The 19,013-nt window shown below is 35.7% G+C and overlaps 1 protein-coding gene across 1 annotated transcript; it reads left to right on the top strand.

The window, feature by feature from the left end:
* Positions 1-17,785: 17,785 nt before the first annotated feature.
* LOC137646385 (uncharacterized) lies at positions 17,786-18,247 on the top strand. The gene has a single exon (XM_068379487.1). It carries the CDS (start codon positions 17,786-17,788, stop codon positions 18,245-18,247), a length of 462 nt encoding a protein of 153 aa, XP_068235588.1.
* Positions 18,248-19,013: the final 766 nt, after the last annotated feature.

The following is a 19,013-nucleotide window of genomic DNA, read 5'->3' as shown; positions in this document are numbered from 1 at the left end:
ATATATATATATATATATATATATATATATATATATATATATATGTGTGTGTAGATAAAAAAAGTAGTCTAATCAAGCAAGGGTTTCTTCGACAAGTAATCCACTGAATTGTAACAGGATATTGTTGCCATAGTAAGGACGCGCTTCCTTGTGATCGCGTTTTAACGTTGATTACGTTTCTGAAGTAGTAGTTTAGTAATTAATTACCAAGAGATTGCGTGCTATTACAATATTTTGTATTTTTTTCGTTTAGTGATTTCTGTTTTGATGTAGTTAGAAAACGATTGATAAGGCCTTGGATGAAACTTGCAGCATATAAGGTATTGTGTTGCTCGCAGCATCAATGAGTTTCCATAGCCAAACAAATAATTATCTGTTTTACTGGATTTAGTTCATTATTTTAAGTGTGTTTATAATATCCTTGCATGTCATGTTTTGCAGTTGAAATTATTGTCCTTCCTTATTTCTTCAGGTAAAGAAATTGAGTTCAAATGAAATATTAGTTTTATAAATTCTCTAATATTTATGCTGTCCCTAAATGGCCATTTTTCTTATTAAATATTATTTGCTTCCAAATTAAAGAAAGATCTACTTCATTATTTGAAATTTCATGGTTGTAAACACTATTCTTGTGGATAGCAGGTACATATGTCAAAGAAAATCGACTGGAAAAAAAATAAGAAGAAAATGTGCATATGTTGTTTTGGCTTCAGTAATAAAAGAAAAAAAAAGAATATTCAAGAAAATCTTAAAGCTGAAAAATTAGTTTCAGATGATGATAATTCATCCATATTCAGAGGACTAGCTGGTGTCATAACTGGTCTAATTCGGTTCTAGGATCTGCCATGGAATTTCTAATTACATTTAGGACAACTATATACATATATCATTAAGTGTTATACTAAGGATAGAAAAACAATAATTAGGGTTCTCACAATGCTTTCTATATTCAATTAATTCTTGAACATTTAGTTGAAATTCAAAATGACATATGAATTGGAGATTTGTCATTAGGTGATACTTTAAATTTTCACAATTAACCATATGTGTTACGATATACATGCTAGATTTATAAAAATAACAAATACTGTATCCTTTTGTCTAAGTCTCTCAGCAAAATACTATTTAGTCATATGGATTATAGCAATCAATGAATACATAAATTAAGGAAAGCTATTAATTTCTTCTTTCAATTTTGAACTTATATATTCTTAAATCTAGATACATTACATGGATTACACCGATTACTAAAGTATATCTTGACTTTCTTTTTAATAAAAACTAAACCAATATGCGAATAAAAACATTCTAAGACAGCCTGATTCATTCAATATGAACCAAAAATGCTGTGACTAAAGAAAAGTGTTATAAAATATAACAGTACGAAAAACTATCATTACTTTGTGAAACCATGATCTCCTGAGACAAAAAATTTGTTGTCTTCCATAAATGAAATTGAAATCAAGTATATTCTCAAAAGTGACAAAAGTATCATCAACATATGCAGCTTCTCTTACTTTCATAATAGATTTACTGGAAATATATATATATATATATATATATATATATAATATATATATATATATATATATATATATATATATATATATATATATATATATATATATATATATATATATATATAATATATATATATATATATATATATATATATATATATATATATATATATATATATATATATATATATATATAGATAGATATATATATATATATAGATATATATATATAGATATATATATATAAATATATAGATATATATATATATATATATATATATATATATATATATATATATAAACATATAAATATATATATATATATATATATATATATATATATATATATATATATATATATATATATATATATATATATATATATAAACATATAAATATATATATATATATATATATATATATATATATATATATATATATATATATATATATATATATAACATAAACTAATTACAACTCAAACAGCTGTGAAGGAATAATAATTCACACTGATTTACAAAGGAATTGAGGCAGGCACAAAAAATACCCGTTGTTACCTAATTTAGGGGTGCTGAATTCAAATTTGAAATCTGTTTTTACTCATCACCTCTATTTTTTTTTTAGATATGCGTAGTGTGTATTTTGTGCATATACGGTATATAAAGGCGTATATGTATTCACTGTTAATTCTAATATTATGAGACTTATGGCTTATTTATTACTTATTATGCACTAAATGTAAGTGATTGCATTACATTATATATATAATTATATATCAAAACGGGTTTTGGCAGTTAGGGCAACAGGTCTCAATCAACACTCAGTAGTGCTCGGCCAGTCATTGGAAGAGGTTTTCTCGCAGGTGGCGCAGGAGGTCGGTGTCCCTCAACTATTGTATTTCACATCTTTTGGGTAGCTAAACATTAGTATTACATTTTCCAATGAACATTTTATTGCCTTGCATATGATTTAGTTTTACTTTGTTATATTTTCAGATTCTCCAATGGCTTCAAGCACGTCAAAACATTGAGGATGCCTCAACAAGGCCAATTCTCTCTGCTACGTGTGTGGGGACTTCACAACAGTTGCACAGCGTCGAATCATCACTTCCCTCCTCAGAACCGCCTACTTTCACTATTTTGACTGTAAAATTGGTGATCAGGACAAGTCTTGGGCTCCAAACATCTGTTGTAAACCCTGCTACAATGGACTAACTGCATGGTTTAATGGCAAGAAAGCAGATTTCAACTTTGCAGTCCTGATGGTTTTGAGAGAGCCACGAAGCCACGCAGATTATTGTTATTTTTGTTTAACTGATATAACTGGTTTCAATGCATCTTCTAGGAAAAAGATCAAATATCCCAACCTTCCATCTGCTATGAGACCCGTCCCCAATTCAGATGATCTTCCTGTACCCACACCTCCAGTAAATAAGGATCTTCTTTCCTCATCAGATGAAGATATGCCTTCAAGGGAGGATTCTGCCGAGTCAATATCTTTGGAAGATATTGAGTCTACATATTCAGGAACAAGTGGCAACGAGCCACACTGGATCACGCAAGAAGACCTGAATGATCTTGCTCGTGATTTGTATCTGTCAAAACAGCAGTCAGAGCTCTTTGTTTCTCTGCTTAAACATTGGAACCTAATCCAGAAAGATGTAAGGATCACCAGTCTCAGGAATCGGAACAAAGACCTTGTTTCCTTTTTCGACATGGAAAACAGTTGTGCTACTGCACGAACTTACCTGGCTTGTTCACGTCCCTTGGTTTGCCACATAATCCTTCAGACTGGCGTCTTTTCATAGACTCTTCCAAGCGAAGTCTCAAGGCTGTGCTTCTGCACAACGGGAATAAATATCTCAGCATTCCCATTGCACACTCTGTCCATCTAAAGGAGTCCTATGACAATATGGAGCTTCTTTTAGAAGCTATTAAGTACAGTGAGTACCAATGGAGTCTGTGTGGGGACCTCAAGGTCAATGGTCTTCTTATGGGTATGCAAGCGTGCTTCACAAAGTACTGTTTTTTTCTCTGTCTCTGGGATAGTCGAGCTTTATCACAGCATTACAAGCAGAAAGACTGGGGATCTAGAAGCACTTTTCTTCCTGGCAAACACAACGTCAAGGGGAATCCTCTGGTGGGCATGAATAAGGTGTTTCTTCCTCCTCTTCACATCAAACTTTGTTTGATAAAGAATTTCGTGAAGGCGTTGGACAAAAATGGTGCTGCCTTCCAACACTTGTCTACTGTGTTCCCAGGTGTTAGTGCTGCTAAGCTCAAAGAGGGAATCTTTGTCGGTCCTCAGATCCGAGAAGTGCTGAAGGATACTGATTTTGAGGAGCTTCTTAACTTAAAGGAACTGAGAGCATGGGAAACATTCAAGTCAGTCTGTAGTGGCTTCCTCTGTAACACACGCGTACCAGATTACCAAGCCTGCATTGAAAAGTTGCTAAAGTCTTACGAGGATATGAGGTGCCGAATGTCACTCAAAATTCATTTTCTCCATTCCCACCTCAACTTCTTCCCGCTAAACCTTGGAGCAGTGAGTGATGAGCATGGAGGAAGATTCCACCAAGATATTACGAAGATGGAGAGCAATTATCAAGGCAAATGGAACCCAGGCATGATGGGAGACTTCTGCTGGATGCTCTTGCGTGACATCCCAGAGGCAAAATACACCAGATCTTCTAAGAAAACACACTTTTGACTGTCTGTGATACTATGAATTGTGTAATTGTGTCATCCAAATATATTGATTCAATCATTGTTCTTTATCTATCCTCTTTTATCTGTTATAAGCTGCTGCAACTCTTGAAATGTGCACATCTATTTTCTGTTCATACTAAAATGAGACTATTTAAAAGCCAGAAAACTAGAGGTAATTGAGCAAAACTATTTATAAATTTTAATTCAGCACACGCAAACTAGCAAAAAACCCTTATTTCCATATTTGCCTCAGATTTTTTTTTTTTTTTTTTGTAAACCAGTGATAATGGGACAAGAAAAGAACAACATGATTACGAGAACAAAATAAAGCAGAGAATTTTCTAACCTGTAAGAAAACGAAATGGACATGGGCTGGACATACAATGAGAATGGCAGATAATGGATAGATAAAAAAAAAAATACAGAATTGGTGCCTAGAGCTTACAAACGAGCAGAAAAAGAAAGAAAAGATGAAGGATTGATGACCTAAGAAAATTTGCGGGCATAGAATAACAGAAATACCATAAACAGACGCGTGTTGAAGAATATGCTTGAGGCATATGTCCTGCAGTGGACTAGCAACGACTGATGATAATGGTAATATAAAAATATATATATATATATATATATATATATATATATATATATATATATATATATATATACTATCTATCTATCTATCTATCTCTCTCTCTCTCTCTCTCTCTCTCTCTCTCTCTCTCTCTCTCTCTCTCTCTCTCTCTCTCTCTCTCTCTCTATATATATATATATATATATATATATATATATATATATATATTTATATATATATATATATATATATATATTTATATATATATATATATATATATATATATATATATATATATATATATATATATATATATATATATATATATATATATATATATAAGGTGAGACAATATCATCAGATAAAAGAGAACTGGTCACATTTGCTTCTTGTAGATTGTACAGTTATTATGGAATCTCTTTATTTAACCATTTGGATATGCATTTACTAAACAACAATTACAAGTTGGCATTAATGTGAAAATAATTTCTATCTTACTAAGCATAACCGTACAAGAGAAGAGGTTTAAAAAATACTTGCTTAATGATGAAAAAAGTCATTCTAAACTTGAGGGTTTCCTTATCAATTGTTACAGCAGAAACGTTGGCTAAAGCATTTCAGAATATTCATGAAAATGCATTTTTCTTCCGGTACACAACATTTTCTTAACCTTTTCTCTGGCAAGGAGTTGTTGTAGCCTATTGACGACGTCCCTGTCTCGCAATCTATTTGACGGGAGTTTGAAACCGGTTCCAGCTTGATAATATCTAGTAGTGTGTGCAACCTCACCATCCTTATGAACTATTGATGTGGGTTTTGGGTGAGCTTATTAAATAAGTATGTCGACCTGACAAGTATCAGATGATATTGTCTGGTCCTCTCTGGTCGTAGCATGATGTAGGGTGTGCTTGGCCGTTGATAATATGTACTTTCTTCCTCTTGTCATTCATTAGTGACATTTAAAGAAAAATATTTGTAGGTATATTGAATACCTTAAGAAATATGTTTTCAGAGACTAAGAAAGGATGATAAGTAAGTAGAATTAATTACTTATGCATTCAAATTGAAAGGAGGGAAGTAGTTATTTTACCCATGAAGGCTATACAGCTATGTTTCCAGTTTATATTAGTTTGCAATATTGCGTAAGTATTATTTAGAACCAAAAAAAAAGGATGTGAAAATACATATTAAGAGGAAATTTATTATTACCAAGCATGTTACAAATGATATATTTTATGAAATGGTTTTCAAAGAAGTGTCAGACTAATATAAGGCGATTGGACTGAGGTAGGAAGGAAATAACATTTACATATTCATGTAATATCATCAGGCACTAAGCAATTGCATTAGAGAGAGAGAGAGAGAGAGAGAGAGAGAGAGAGAGAGAGAGAGAGAGAGAGAGAGAGAGAGAGAGAGAGAGAGAAATGTAGTTTTAATTTTTATTGAAATAGAGAGCAGAATAAAAATCAGTTTACCTTACAGATTTCTCATTCTAAATATTGGAATTTGAATTTTTTTTTTTATAATTTAGAAAAAAATTATTCACGTTAGCCATTCTGAGCTTTAATTATCAAAACATTAATCACTATCAGTGTATACAACCATAACATTATTTATTGTCAAAAGTAATAAATATATTTCTTTGTTTGGTAAAGTTTTACTGTATTACAGATTATCATTTCGGACAGAAAATATATGTTTTCCTGTAGTAGCTAACGTGATTTGACCTTCAGTCAACTGCAAACAGAAAGAACAACCAGTTCCACTAACTCTATGCAGCCGAACTGGTTGTTGTTGTGGCGGTTGAAATGAAGGTGAAAACCAGTAGTCACGTTATTTACTACAGGAAAACATATATTTTCTATCAAATTGTTGAAATATAATGGGTCGTGTTCCAATTCGGGCTCACTTCACTCACAAGCACTGGCAAACGGTAATGTTGAGCTGTGCTAGCGTAACATTAGCATGTTACGGTAAAATTAGCAATGTTCCGGTGACATTAGCTATGTTCCGCTAACATTAGCAATGTTACGATAATTACGTTAATATTAGCAACACTGTATATAATGGTTCTTGTTTCGCCGTCGGCTCGCTCCGCTCGCAGGAAAATAAAATATCAAGATCGTATGTACTGACAAGCGGTAATGTTGAGCTGTTTGCACGCTTAAAGAAGAAGAAGAAGAAAAAAAAAAAAAAAAAAAAAAAAAAAAAAAAAAAAAAAAAAAAAACTTACAAATTTAAAGTTAAAGAAATTATTGACTTACTTTCATGACCAAGACGACGAAACTTGTGGGTCACCGGGGTGTTGTGACTATGACGTCTTAACTTCTGTATATCCACGTCGCCGTTCCTTCTTTGACTTAGCTATCTTTATGAAAATTATCAACGTTGGATGACGTATAATAGAATTCACCAAAATGCTTCTAAGTATGTAATACTGCAGTCGTTACAAGTTTCTATAATTTCCATTGTAAAATGCGTAAAAAGACCTCACTTGAACGAAAAAAGCCCTGACTTGTACAAAGGTTTCCACAGAAAAGGGCTTGTTGGAAGGTGGGGGTTGGGAAATATTAACCGACCCGGCGCAAACTTTCCATACATATGAGTTCATGATTGGTTAATGGATAAAAACGGAGTCTAGAGAGTAAGCATGAATGAAACAGAATGGGAAACTTGTCCAGAACCAGTATTTATATTAAATCTGGACGTGACAAGGTAATAACAAAATGTATAAAGGAATAATAGCAAGATAAAATGGAGTGTATAATAAATATTATTTAATCGGAATATAAAATGGGGTGATTTTATGAGATATCGGATGATAAAACGTGTAATTCAAGGGGCAAACGTATTATGCATACGTGGGTATTACATAAAAGGAATGGTATAGCTGTACTGGATCAAGTAACATACTTGAATAAACCGGATGAAGTCGTATACTTGAATGTGGCGGGTAAAAGGATGTAGAAAATGGGGAGGAGTTATAAGAAAAGAAGTAATTTTATTGGTGGAGGCAGAGTTTATGCGTAGGTGGGAGGAGTTTATTCACAGAAGGTCGAAAGCTGCTATGTACAAACGAACGAACGAGAGCGACTACAACCTAACGGTAAAATGTCAACAAATACATGAAAAATATAACGTTAGTATAGGATATAGATGATTAGCGTTCTTTTTCATCGGTTCATTATACATCCAAGAAGGTAATGTTTAGAGAAGAAAAGACTTGTTTTACCAGTAATACCGTTTCCCCCGTATGTTTTCCCCGCCCAAAACTCCGTGTTCACTCTGGGGGTCCCCTATTATCGGCATATATATATATATATATATATATATATATATATATATATATATATATATATATATATATATATATATATATATATATATATATATATATATATATATATATATATATATATATATATATATATATATATATATATATATATATATATATATATATTCTGGAACTATTCATTTGCGACAGAAACGAGTGTCATTTTCGGAGAGAGTGGACCCTTTCCTATAGAAAAAAGTAGTTTTTTCCTTAGGTTACATTACCCTGTAACACAGTACAATAATAACCTATATTTAATGAAAAGTTGATATTTGGGACTCCAGTAACTTATCTATTCGCGTCTAAACTGGAGATCATATAAGGGTAACATTTTGCAAAATGTTCAAGACTAATTCGTTAACTTTGCCAATTCGTCACAAAATTGGGATATTTTTCTCCTAATTTTCTTATGTTTTATGGCAGTCGTTCCACCACAATAACTTGCTCCACGCGAATGAAATAATATGGTTCTTAATGTACTTGGAGAGTGATTTTTAATTTTCTCATTCAACATATAATAATCTAGATAATGAAGGACTAAATCTTTGACGAAACATGTTTTATTGAAGGCTTCCTTCCGATTTGTTAAATTTGACTATCATGGAACTTAAGACCATATTTACCCCTAACAAGGAGGTTAAAAAATCAAAAAGGTTTGTTTATTACTTCTGCAAACTTCGCTGCGGCGAAGGTTAGGATTTGATAGGCGTAAAATTGTGTGTTTACCTTCCCAACTTCGCTTGATAGGCGTTGTTTGTCTTTGTGTTTGTGATTCACATGAAAATTGGTAAAATGATCGGCCATGATCCAAGGACAATTCTATTAGATTTTGGGAGTGATTGGATCAAAAGGCCAAGGTCTTGAAAAGGTAATATATATATATATATATATATATATATATATATATATATATATATATATATATATATATATATATATATATATATATATATATTTACATATATATATATATATATATATATATATATATATATATATATATATATATATATATATATAGATAGATAGATAGATAGATAGATAGATAGATAGATATTTGCTAAATTGTGTTCAAGTTTTAATCAGATTTGCATGAAACTAGTGCCAAAATATGCATAATTAATTTGCCTATCTCGTGATACACAACAGTATATAGTGATGTCATAACTCTTATTTGTGTATTCATTAGTTTGTATCTTTGTCAATGTGTTTGCGATTCACATAACTCAAAACTTATTAACCAAACGTCATAAAATTCAATGGGATGATTGACCATGATTCAAGGACAATTTGATTAGATTTTAGAAGTGGTTGGATAAATAATTAATGCCAAGGTCACAAAAAGTTCTAAATCGTCTTTTGGCCATATTGTGGCCAGTTTTTATTTAATTTACATGAAACTCGTACCAAAATTTTCATAATTCAATTGCTTATATTGTGATATAAGTATTTTATGATGAAACTCCCAAAACAGCCTCAGTATACCTTGTGAAAAAAGTGGCAGTGGCGAAGGTATACATTCTACCGAGTACCGCTGTAGTTTGTGTGTCAATCTGTGGACTGGATTATTTGTCTGTGTGTTCGTCTGTGGATAAGAGTACGTCAAAACTACTGAACAGATTTTGACAAAATTTTCACTACAGATAGATCTTAGGGTATGGACAACTCCATTGAAGTTTTGGTATGATCCTGATCTGGATCTAGATTCTAAATACGGTTTTGAATTTTTTGCTATTTTAAAGATAACGTCAAAACAAATAGACTCCATTAACATCTGGCAGAGGTCAGATATCTCTAATTGCTCTTGCTATTATTGTTATTATTATTTGGTTGAAAGCAATTGTTTTCTCAGTAGCATTAACCTTGTAATTAACCTTTTTCTATTATTATTTTTACCTTTTTCTTTTCATTACTACAATCCGCCAGTAACTGGGAAAGGGACATATTTCACGAGTAAGGTAATGGAGACTATACCATTCAAAGTTTTTCTTCTTTTTTATATCTGTACACATTATAAAAGTACATATAATAAACACAGACTCTGTCTTTTCTGTAAATCCCTTTTATAATGGCTGTATGCATTAGATAAAGTTCACTTTATATATAAATAATTCAAAATCCATAGAATTAGGTAAAACCAATCTTTCAACTCAACAGTTTTCGAGCAGGAAAAAGTGCTTCTGCTCATTTTCAAAAGTAAACTGTAACACAGCATGCCTTTCTAAAGGCTTAGATATAGAGTCCAGATTTTGACATTCCATCCTTATTTGTCATGGAACGCCCGAGGCCGGAGATGGTAATTCCCGGGTGGTAGTTGCCTCTGGCTGGCCATCATGCTTGATGGGATTATGTTATCGGATTCAGGTTCGGTATAATCCATATTTCACCCTACAGCACTGTCAGTGCTATTATGGTCGTGATTGCCCGAGCTGCTGTTGGTGATGGACACCATCCAAGAAAATGAATGTAGAATCACCTTACGGACAAATGATGCCCTCCAACCTCTACTCTTGGCAAAAGACAGCACTGAAGTGGGATCTTAAAAATGGAGATGCGAGATGCTGCCAATGCTCTTAGAATGCATGAAGGCATCACTGTACGTCGGGTAGATAAGACCTGAAAATTTTAACGCCTGTCTCAAAACCCTACAGAAGATATAAATAGGGAAGTGAACCAGATTATACAAACCATCAATGCTGCCACCAACGCCATACATATGTCACCCACTTCAGGCGATTTTGGACTAGACTATTTATAAGGAAATTTAAAAAGGCACAAGCAAGGGAACCCTCTCCATCCTATTATCAGATAGTGCCCAACCCCTACTTACCTGTTTGTAAAAAGACTGAACGCCCTTCTCGCAACTTACATTCCCAATAAATATTGTGCGGCATCATCAGCAGCATTCCTGACAAAAATTCAAATTACATCCATGGATGTCGAGTCTCTATTTACTAACGTTCCCCTTATAATTATTATTATTATTATTATTACCAGCCAAGCTACAACCCTAGTTGGAAAAGCAAGATGCCATAAGCCCAAGGGCTCCAACAGGGAAAAATAGCCCAGTGAGGAAAGGAAACAAGGAAATAAATAAATTATAAGAATAAATTAACAATATATCATTCTAAAAACAGTAACAGCGTCAAAACAGATATGTCCTCTATAAACTATTAACAACGTCCAAAACAGATATGTCATATATAAACAATAAAAAGACTCATGTCAGCCTGGTCAACATAAAGGCATTTGCTCAAACTTTGAACTTTTGAAGTTCTACTGATTCAACTACCCGATTAGGAAGATCATTCCACAACTTGGTAACAGCTGGAATAAAACTTCTAAAATACTGTTTAGTATTGGGCCTCATGATGGAGAAGGCCTGGTTATTAGAATTAACTGCCTGCCTAGTATTACGAACAGGATAGAATTGTCCAGTGAGATCTGAATGTAAAGGATGGTCAGAGTTATGAAAAATCTTATGCAACATGCATAATGAACTCATTGAACGACGGTGCCAAAGATTAAAATCTAGATTAGGAATAAGAAATTTAATAGACCGTAAGTTTCTATCCAACAAATTAAGATGAGAATCAGCAGCTGAAGACCAGACAGGAGAACAATACTCAAAACAAGGTAAAATGAAAGAATTAAAACACTTCTCTTCAAAATAGATTGATCACCGAAAATCTTTAAAGACTTTCTCAATAAGCCAATTTTTTGTGCAATTGAAGAAGACACAGACCTAATGTGTTTCTCAAAAGTAAATTTGCTTTCGAGAATAACACCTAAAATTTTAAAAGTCATACAAATTTAAAGAAACATTATTAATACTGATATCCGGATGTTGAGGAGCCACCGTCCTTGACCTACTTACAGTCATACTTTGAGTTTTTTTAGGATTCAACTTCATACCCCATAATTTGCACCATGCACTAATTTTAGCTAAATCTCTATTAAGGGATTCACCAACCCCAGATCTACATTCAGGGGATGGAATTGATGCAAAGAGAGTAGCATCATCTGCATATGCAACAAGCTTGTTTTCTAGGCCAAACCACATGTCATGTGTATATATTATGAAAAGTAATGGGCCAAGAACACTACCCTGTGGAACACCGGATATCACATTCCTATACTCACTGTGGTGCCCATCAACAACAACTCTTTGAGATCTATAACTTAAAAAATCAATAATAATGCTATGAAACGACCCACCCACTCTCAACTGTTTCAGTTTGAGAACAAGTGCTTCATGATTAACACGGTCAAAGGCAGCACTAAAATCAAGGCCAATCATACGAACTTCCTGTCCACAAACAAGGGATTTCTGTACAGCATTGGCGATTGTAAGAAGGGCATCACATGCTCCAAGGCCTTTACGAAAACCAAATTGCAAACTAGGGAATAGATGATTACCTTCAGCAAACCTATTAATACGTTTTGCCAAAAGACGTTCAAAAACTTTAGATAATATGGGAGTTATGGAAATTGGGCGGTAATCAGTGGGACTTGAGCTACCACAAACACATTTACATAGAGAAGTAACATTACCAATTCTCCAACAAGTGCTAAAAGCTCCTCTTCTTGCTAACTTGTACAAAATAACAGATGACTTTGGAGCTAAGAAATCTGCTGTCTTTATAAAAAACAAAGGAAAAATACCATTTGGGTCTACTCCTCCATAAGCATCAAGGTTCATCAACAGAGCTTTAATCTCACGAGATCGAAAAGCTAAACTAGATAGTTTAGCCTCAGGAAAACAGGAATGAGGAAGTTCAAGTTTTTCATTACTCTGTTTACTGTCAAAAACATCAGCCAAAAGGGTTGCCTTTTCCTTTGGACAGTGAGTGACTGAGCCATCTGGTTTAAGTAAAGCAGGAACTGTTGCATCTACACCAAAGATTGCAGATTTAAGGGTAGACCACCATTTATGTTCCTGAGTTGTACCAGAAAGTGTTTCTTTTATGGTTAAATTGTACTCCTTTTCAGTTGAGGCATAAACTCTCTGAGCAAAAGCTCGAAGCTGAGTATAGTTGTTCCAGGTCAAATCTGATCTGTTACCCTTCCAAAGGTGATAGGCCTCCTGCTTCTCCAAATAAGCACGCCTACAATCATCATTGAACCACGGTTTGTCCTTCACTCGGTACCTTAGCACACGAGAAGGGATACGCCTATCAATTATGTTGACTATATTCTCATTCAAAGGGACAACAGAATCTACACTGCTATATAATTGTGACCAATTCAAGCACGAAAGATCATGCAAAATCCCATTCCAGGCTGCTTGGGATTTCATATGAATTTTACAAGAGTATGATATATCAGGGATAGGCTGCTCAGTCTTCACTACTAATGAAATCAAGGCAGGATCAGATGTCCCGACTGGAGAACCAACCTTACTAGTTATAACGCCAGGGGAGTCAGTGTATACGAGGTCCAAGCAATTACGAGACCTGTGAGTAGCTTCATTTATGATTTGCTCACAGCCTGATTCAGAGGCAAAGTCTAAAGCTCTCAAGCCATGGCGATCCATAGGAGAGATAGAACTTAACCGCTCCCTATGGTGAGCATTAAAATCACCAACAAAGACAAAAGAAGCCTTTCTATCATCTTCTTGCATCTTAGCCATAATGGTAAGAAGACAATCGAAGATAGAATCATCCATGTCTGGATTCCGGTAGATCGAACACAAATAAAAGTGGTTATGCCTGCCACAAACTTTTATTACCTGATAGCAGGACTTATGAGAAGCAGGGTACTCAGTCCTAATATACACCGCCTTCCCCCTGGCCCTTGGGATGGCATCACGTTTAAACATTATTGGCTTCTTAAAACCAGTTATAAGGAGCTCAGATGAGTGCCTAATATTAGAAACCAAAGTTTCAGAGCACAAAAGAATTTCATACTGTCTGGACGCAACTGTAAGGTCCTGGACATTTGCATGAAGACCACAAATATTGCAATACAGAAGACGACATTGATGAAATCTAGGACGTACTGGTCCCGGATTTCGCTCAATGTCTCCAGACAGCATAAGAATTATTAGAAATAAAAAAGAGACATCATACTTAAAAACTAGATTAACAAGAATTATAACAAAAACAATATGTACAGAATCATAAATAAAGTGATTGATGGTACCCATAGACTATAGTAAAAAGTCTGAAAAACTGGTCAACATGGAGGAGCCGATACACCATGCAAGGCTAAATACCCTCCAGGATAGCCACTTCAACTAAAGGGAGGACAGTAAGGATGGTTTTGAGAAGAAAAAGAATCAGAAAAAGGAAAAGACAACCTCTTTATAAACCACCAGGCATACATGGCCCTTCTATTAAGCCTGCCCAACACACCATTTAAAAAAAAACAAGAGGAATAAAAAAAATAGAATAGTGTGCTCGAGTGTACCCTTAAGCAAGAAAACTCTAACCCAAGACAGTGGAAGACCATGGTACAGAGGCTATGGCACTACCCAAGACTAGAGAACAATGGTTTGAATTTGGAGTGTCCTTCTCCTAGAAGAGCTGCTTACCATAGCTAAAGAGTCTCTTCTACCCATACCAAGAGGAAAGTACACTGAAGAAGTGTTAAGTATCTTATTGTTTTCAGGTGTATGAGAAAAGACGAAAATATGTAAAGAATAGGCCAGACTATTCTGTGTAAGTGTATGCAAAGAAAAACTAAGCCGTAACCAGAGAGAGGGATCCAATGCATTACTGTCTGGCCAGTCAAAGGATCCAATACCTCTCTAGTGGTAGTATCTCAACGGCCGGCTGGTGCCCTGGCCAACCTACTATTACTAGTGAACTATAGACTTGATAATGGACCTAGTTTACAGGGATACAACTACATTCACCCTTAATGTCCCTGATGCCTTTCTTCATGCATTATCAGAAATATGCACAAAGAAAGCCCCTTTTACCACACATAAGGGCCTCACATATATTCAGAAGAAGGGTGTCGCCATGGGTTCCCTTTTAGGCGTCCTCCTTACTATCTTACATATGGGAGTAGTTGAGGAGAGATTTTTCCAAAAATTCAGTAAACTTGACCTCTATATGCAATATATTGATGATACTTTGGTAAAAACAGCCAATGAAGAGTGCATAGAAGAACCTCAATGCACTTTTGAGGAATGCAGCTCCCTTAATTTCACCATTGAGCACAGCATCCAAGGACGTCCCCTCTTCTTTGAAGTCCTTGTAAAGACAACCAACGAACCTTGGCCTGTCTCTGAATGGCAACAGCGAGTACCCTAGTAGGTATAAAATTGCCATCATTAGGGCGTTTCTTTGGATCAGAGATCCATTTCTCACTGTTCTTCGTGGAAAGGCACTTATGAATAACAGGAATGAATTACTAAAGTTTTAGTGAATACTGGTTATGTAAATTTGGACATTAACCCGAAAATTAAGAATGAGATGAGACAATGGAACAAATGCCCTAAAAATACCAACACCAGAAAAAATAATCCTTTATTATCAAGCTCTTATGAACTCAAACTACCAAGAAGATGAAAATACCATGGGAAATATGATAAAAAAAGGTACGTTTTTGACACAGCAGAGGATACAGAAATCAACCATATAATGCATTAACAATCGGGAAAAAGGCGAGACTTAATCATGAAAAACAACCTGGACCCTGATATGCAAAAGGATTTAAAGAACACCAACGTAATATACCAATAAAAATGACCTCTCCAGGGATGTCCTGGTTCCTACATTGGGAGGACGATGAGGCACTATTCTAAAAGAGTATCTTACCACGTGCAACAGGGTGCAATACAAATGCACTAACTCCAAACACATAACTACAACATCACAAGGGAGCATATAGTAAAGAATATTAACATCATTGACCTCGCCACTGATAACAGATGCCTCAGAGTAATGGAAGTGCTTTTAATACAACAAAAAAACACCTGACCTCAACACCATGTAAGAAGGGGACTAATTGCTGACGTGTAAAAGGTCCATTAATACCATTAGCTCAGCCAATCATGGACATAACAGCACTAGCAGTAACGGAGGCCGAAATATGGATTATCACGGACCAGATTCTGATACCTTAATTCCACCAAGCAGAGGCAACTACCACAAGGAATTATCGTTTCCACCCTCAAGCGGTCCATGACCAATGAGGATGGACTCTCAATACCCAGACTCCATATATAAACTCTTACAAACGCATCCTAATGCCGCCTGGGAACTTCAAGCACAATTCCCTTCATAGTCCCTCCAGCAAACGATCCTAACACAAACACTCACAACAACGAAAATATCCACCACAACACTCAAGTGAAAGTACTCTAATGGAACCTTTGCGGACTCCGAAATAAATTCGCCTTCCGGCAATCCCAAATTTCAGTGCAAGACCCAGACATCATTGTACTGTAAGAAACTCTGCTAAACAAGAACACAGCATTTGCGTTCTCAGGATACAAAGTATACACCACATATCAAACACCAACGACAAAAGGACAAACACACCTGTCAAAAGTAGCATCCCCTCCAAAATAGCACCAAGCATCGACTATGGGACAGAGGCAGAGACACTCAGTGTTCAGATATCTCTGCTAGCCACAACTCTCACAGTCCACAACATACATAAGTTCCTAGCAAAAAGCATCAATGCAGAGAGGCTCTTTGCTGCCGCCTCTGAGGACGACACAATAATTTCCGGTGATTTCAACTCCAACCACCCATTTCTGAACTCAATATCAGCAACAAATCAAACAGGCCGACACTTGTACGTTCTACTGCAAGAGTATCCTGATATAAAATTGCTTAACAACGTTACAGAAGCCACCCATTTGAAAGGAGGTCGCTTAGATCTCACCTTCTTCTCTAGTACCATACAAAGAGGCGCCAAATGGCAGCTGCATCCTGTACTAACAAGTGACCACCCTGCCATAAAAGTTAAACTTGAATGGGAAAAATACCCCCCTCCTCCTCCACCCCCTAAAAGGTGGAACCCAGAGTTTGCCTACTGGGAAAAATTTGAAACAGCTATGACAGAATGGGCTCTGGAATACATCAAAAACCCTCACATTGATATTTCCACCGTATCACTTGACTTCAACAAACAACTAGATGCAGCCGCCAGTGTATCCATGCCTCAGAAAAAGCATTCTGAAAGGAAACACGCCGACGCCTGGCACTATAACAGCCGCATCAAAGAAATGAATGCCAGAATCAACCGAACCAGAAAACTCTTCAGGAAATAAAGAACTGACGAACTTCATGATATACTTGTGGAAATCATCAACCATTCTGTGCAAGTATCACTGGAAGTAAAAAAACACAACTGACAAATGGTATTCATGGTGCCATGAACTTCACTTCAGCACATCCATAGCAAAAATATGGGGTTGGTTCAACAAAGTCTCTGGGAAGTACAATACACCCAGAGTCACACACCCAGACCCATTAGCTGAAGCCAACAGAATTGCAAAAAGCACAAACCTACCTCTGCAAACTGTAAACAGGCAGAGAACACTGCTCCCAATCAGAAACAATATCATAGAAGCTGCCTGCAACATGATAGATGATACCGACAACCCCTACACCATGGAGGAACTCAACATGGACCTTACATAAGGCAGAAAGGACACTGACCCCGGAGTCGACCTCATCACATAAGCATGCTAAGGAACATGGGAAGCCACGTGAAGTTGGTGTACTCGCACTTAATCAACAGAACACACACAGAAAGACTACACCCAACTACATGGAACCAACAGGATACTAAACCCATCCCAAAACCCAAGGAACCAGACACTTACCGACCTATAGCTTTGATCAGCTGCACCGAGAAAGTAGCTGATAGAATGGTACTCGATAGATTGCAATGGAAAATAGGCCAACTACATCACCGCCTATATGCTTACAGGAGCAGCATAGGCACTCAAGAATGTAACAAAGATGTTCTTACAACAATTAATGACAAAAAAGCCTTTGTCATCTTCCTCAATCTTGAGAAAGCATTTGAGCTAGCCATCTCACCTGCCATCCTCTTCAAACTTGTTGAAAAAAGAGTAAAAGGACATCTACTGGCCTGGACTCGGAACTACACACTAAACCGAGAAGCTAGAGTTACCTTCTAAGGAAAAACCACTGAATTCATCCCCCTAGAAAACGGAACGCCACAAGGAGGCATATTAAGCCCCTACCTGTTTAACCTACTGATGGAGAACTTAGCCACTCTAAACCTCCCAAACGGAGTGGAAATCTTCATATATGCTGACGACATATGCATCATCTGCCCACATAAAGCGTATGCAAGAAACGCTACCCAAAAGACACTATACATAATCCAGGCCAAGTGCAACAACCTTGGCCTAAAGATCAACACCAACAAAACCAAAGCCATGGCTATAAAACTCCCGCAAAACCTTCAGAACTTCACTCTGAGAGGCGAAGCCATCGAATGGGTAAACCAATTCATGTACCTTGGAGTTATTATCAGCAAAACGCTATCACCGGCCAATGAAGTAACCTACCTCAGAGAGAAGACTAAGATTCGCCTCTCAGCCATGAGACTAATGACCTCCCTCAAACAAAGAGTATCAAACAGCCTCCTAAGACTGTTTTATGTACAAGCAATTCGATTCCACATCGATAATATGGGACCTACACTCACCACACTGACTGACACCCAAAAAGCATCATTGGAAGTTGTGCAAAACAACGCCATGAGAGTTATTTGTGGCTCTCCAATGTGGAATAGACTTTACTTACTAAGAGGCGATACTAACCTAATTTCCCTTTCAGCCAGGATTGACACCAGGAAGAGCAGCATCATATTCAAATCAATCATTGCAGACAGAAAATGCCCACTCAACAACAAACTCAAAAGACTTTTTCCTCTGG

Source organism: Palaemon carinicauda, chromosome 9 (assembly GCF_036898095.1).
Source record: "Palaemon carinicauda isolate YSFRI2023 chromosome 9, ASM3689809v2, whole genome shotgun sequence".
Taxonomy (NCBI): Eukaryota; Metazoa; Arthropoda; class Malacostraca; order Decapoda; family Palaemonidae; genus Palaemon; species Palaemon carinicauda.
The sequence above is the reverse complement of the archived record's forward strand: the minus strand, read 5'-3'. Positions and strand labels throughout refer to the sequence as shown.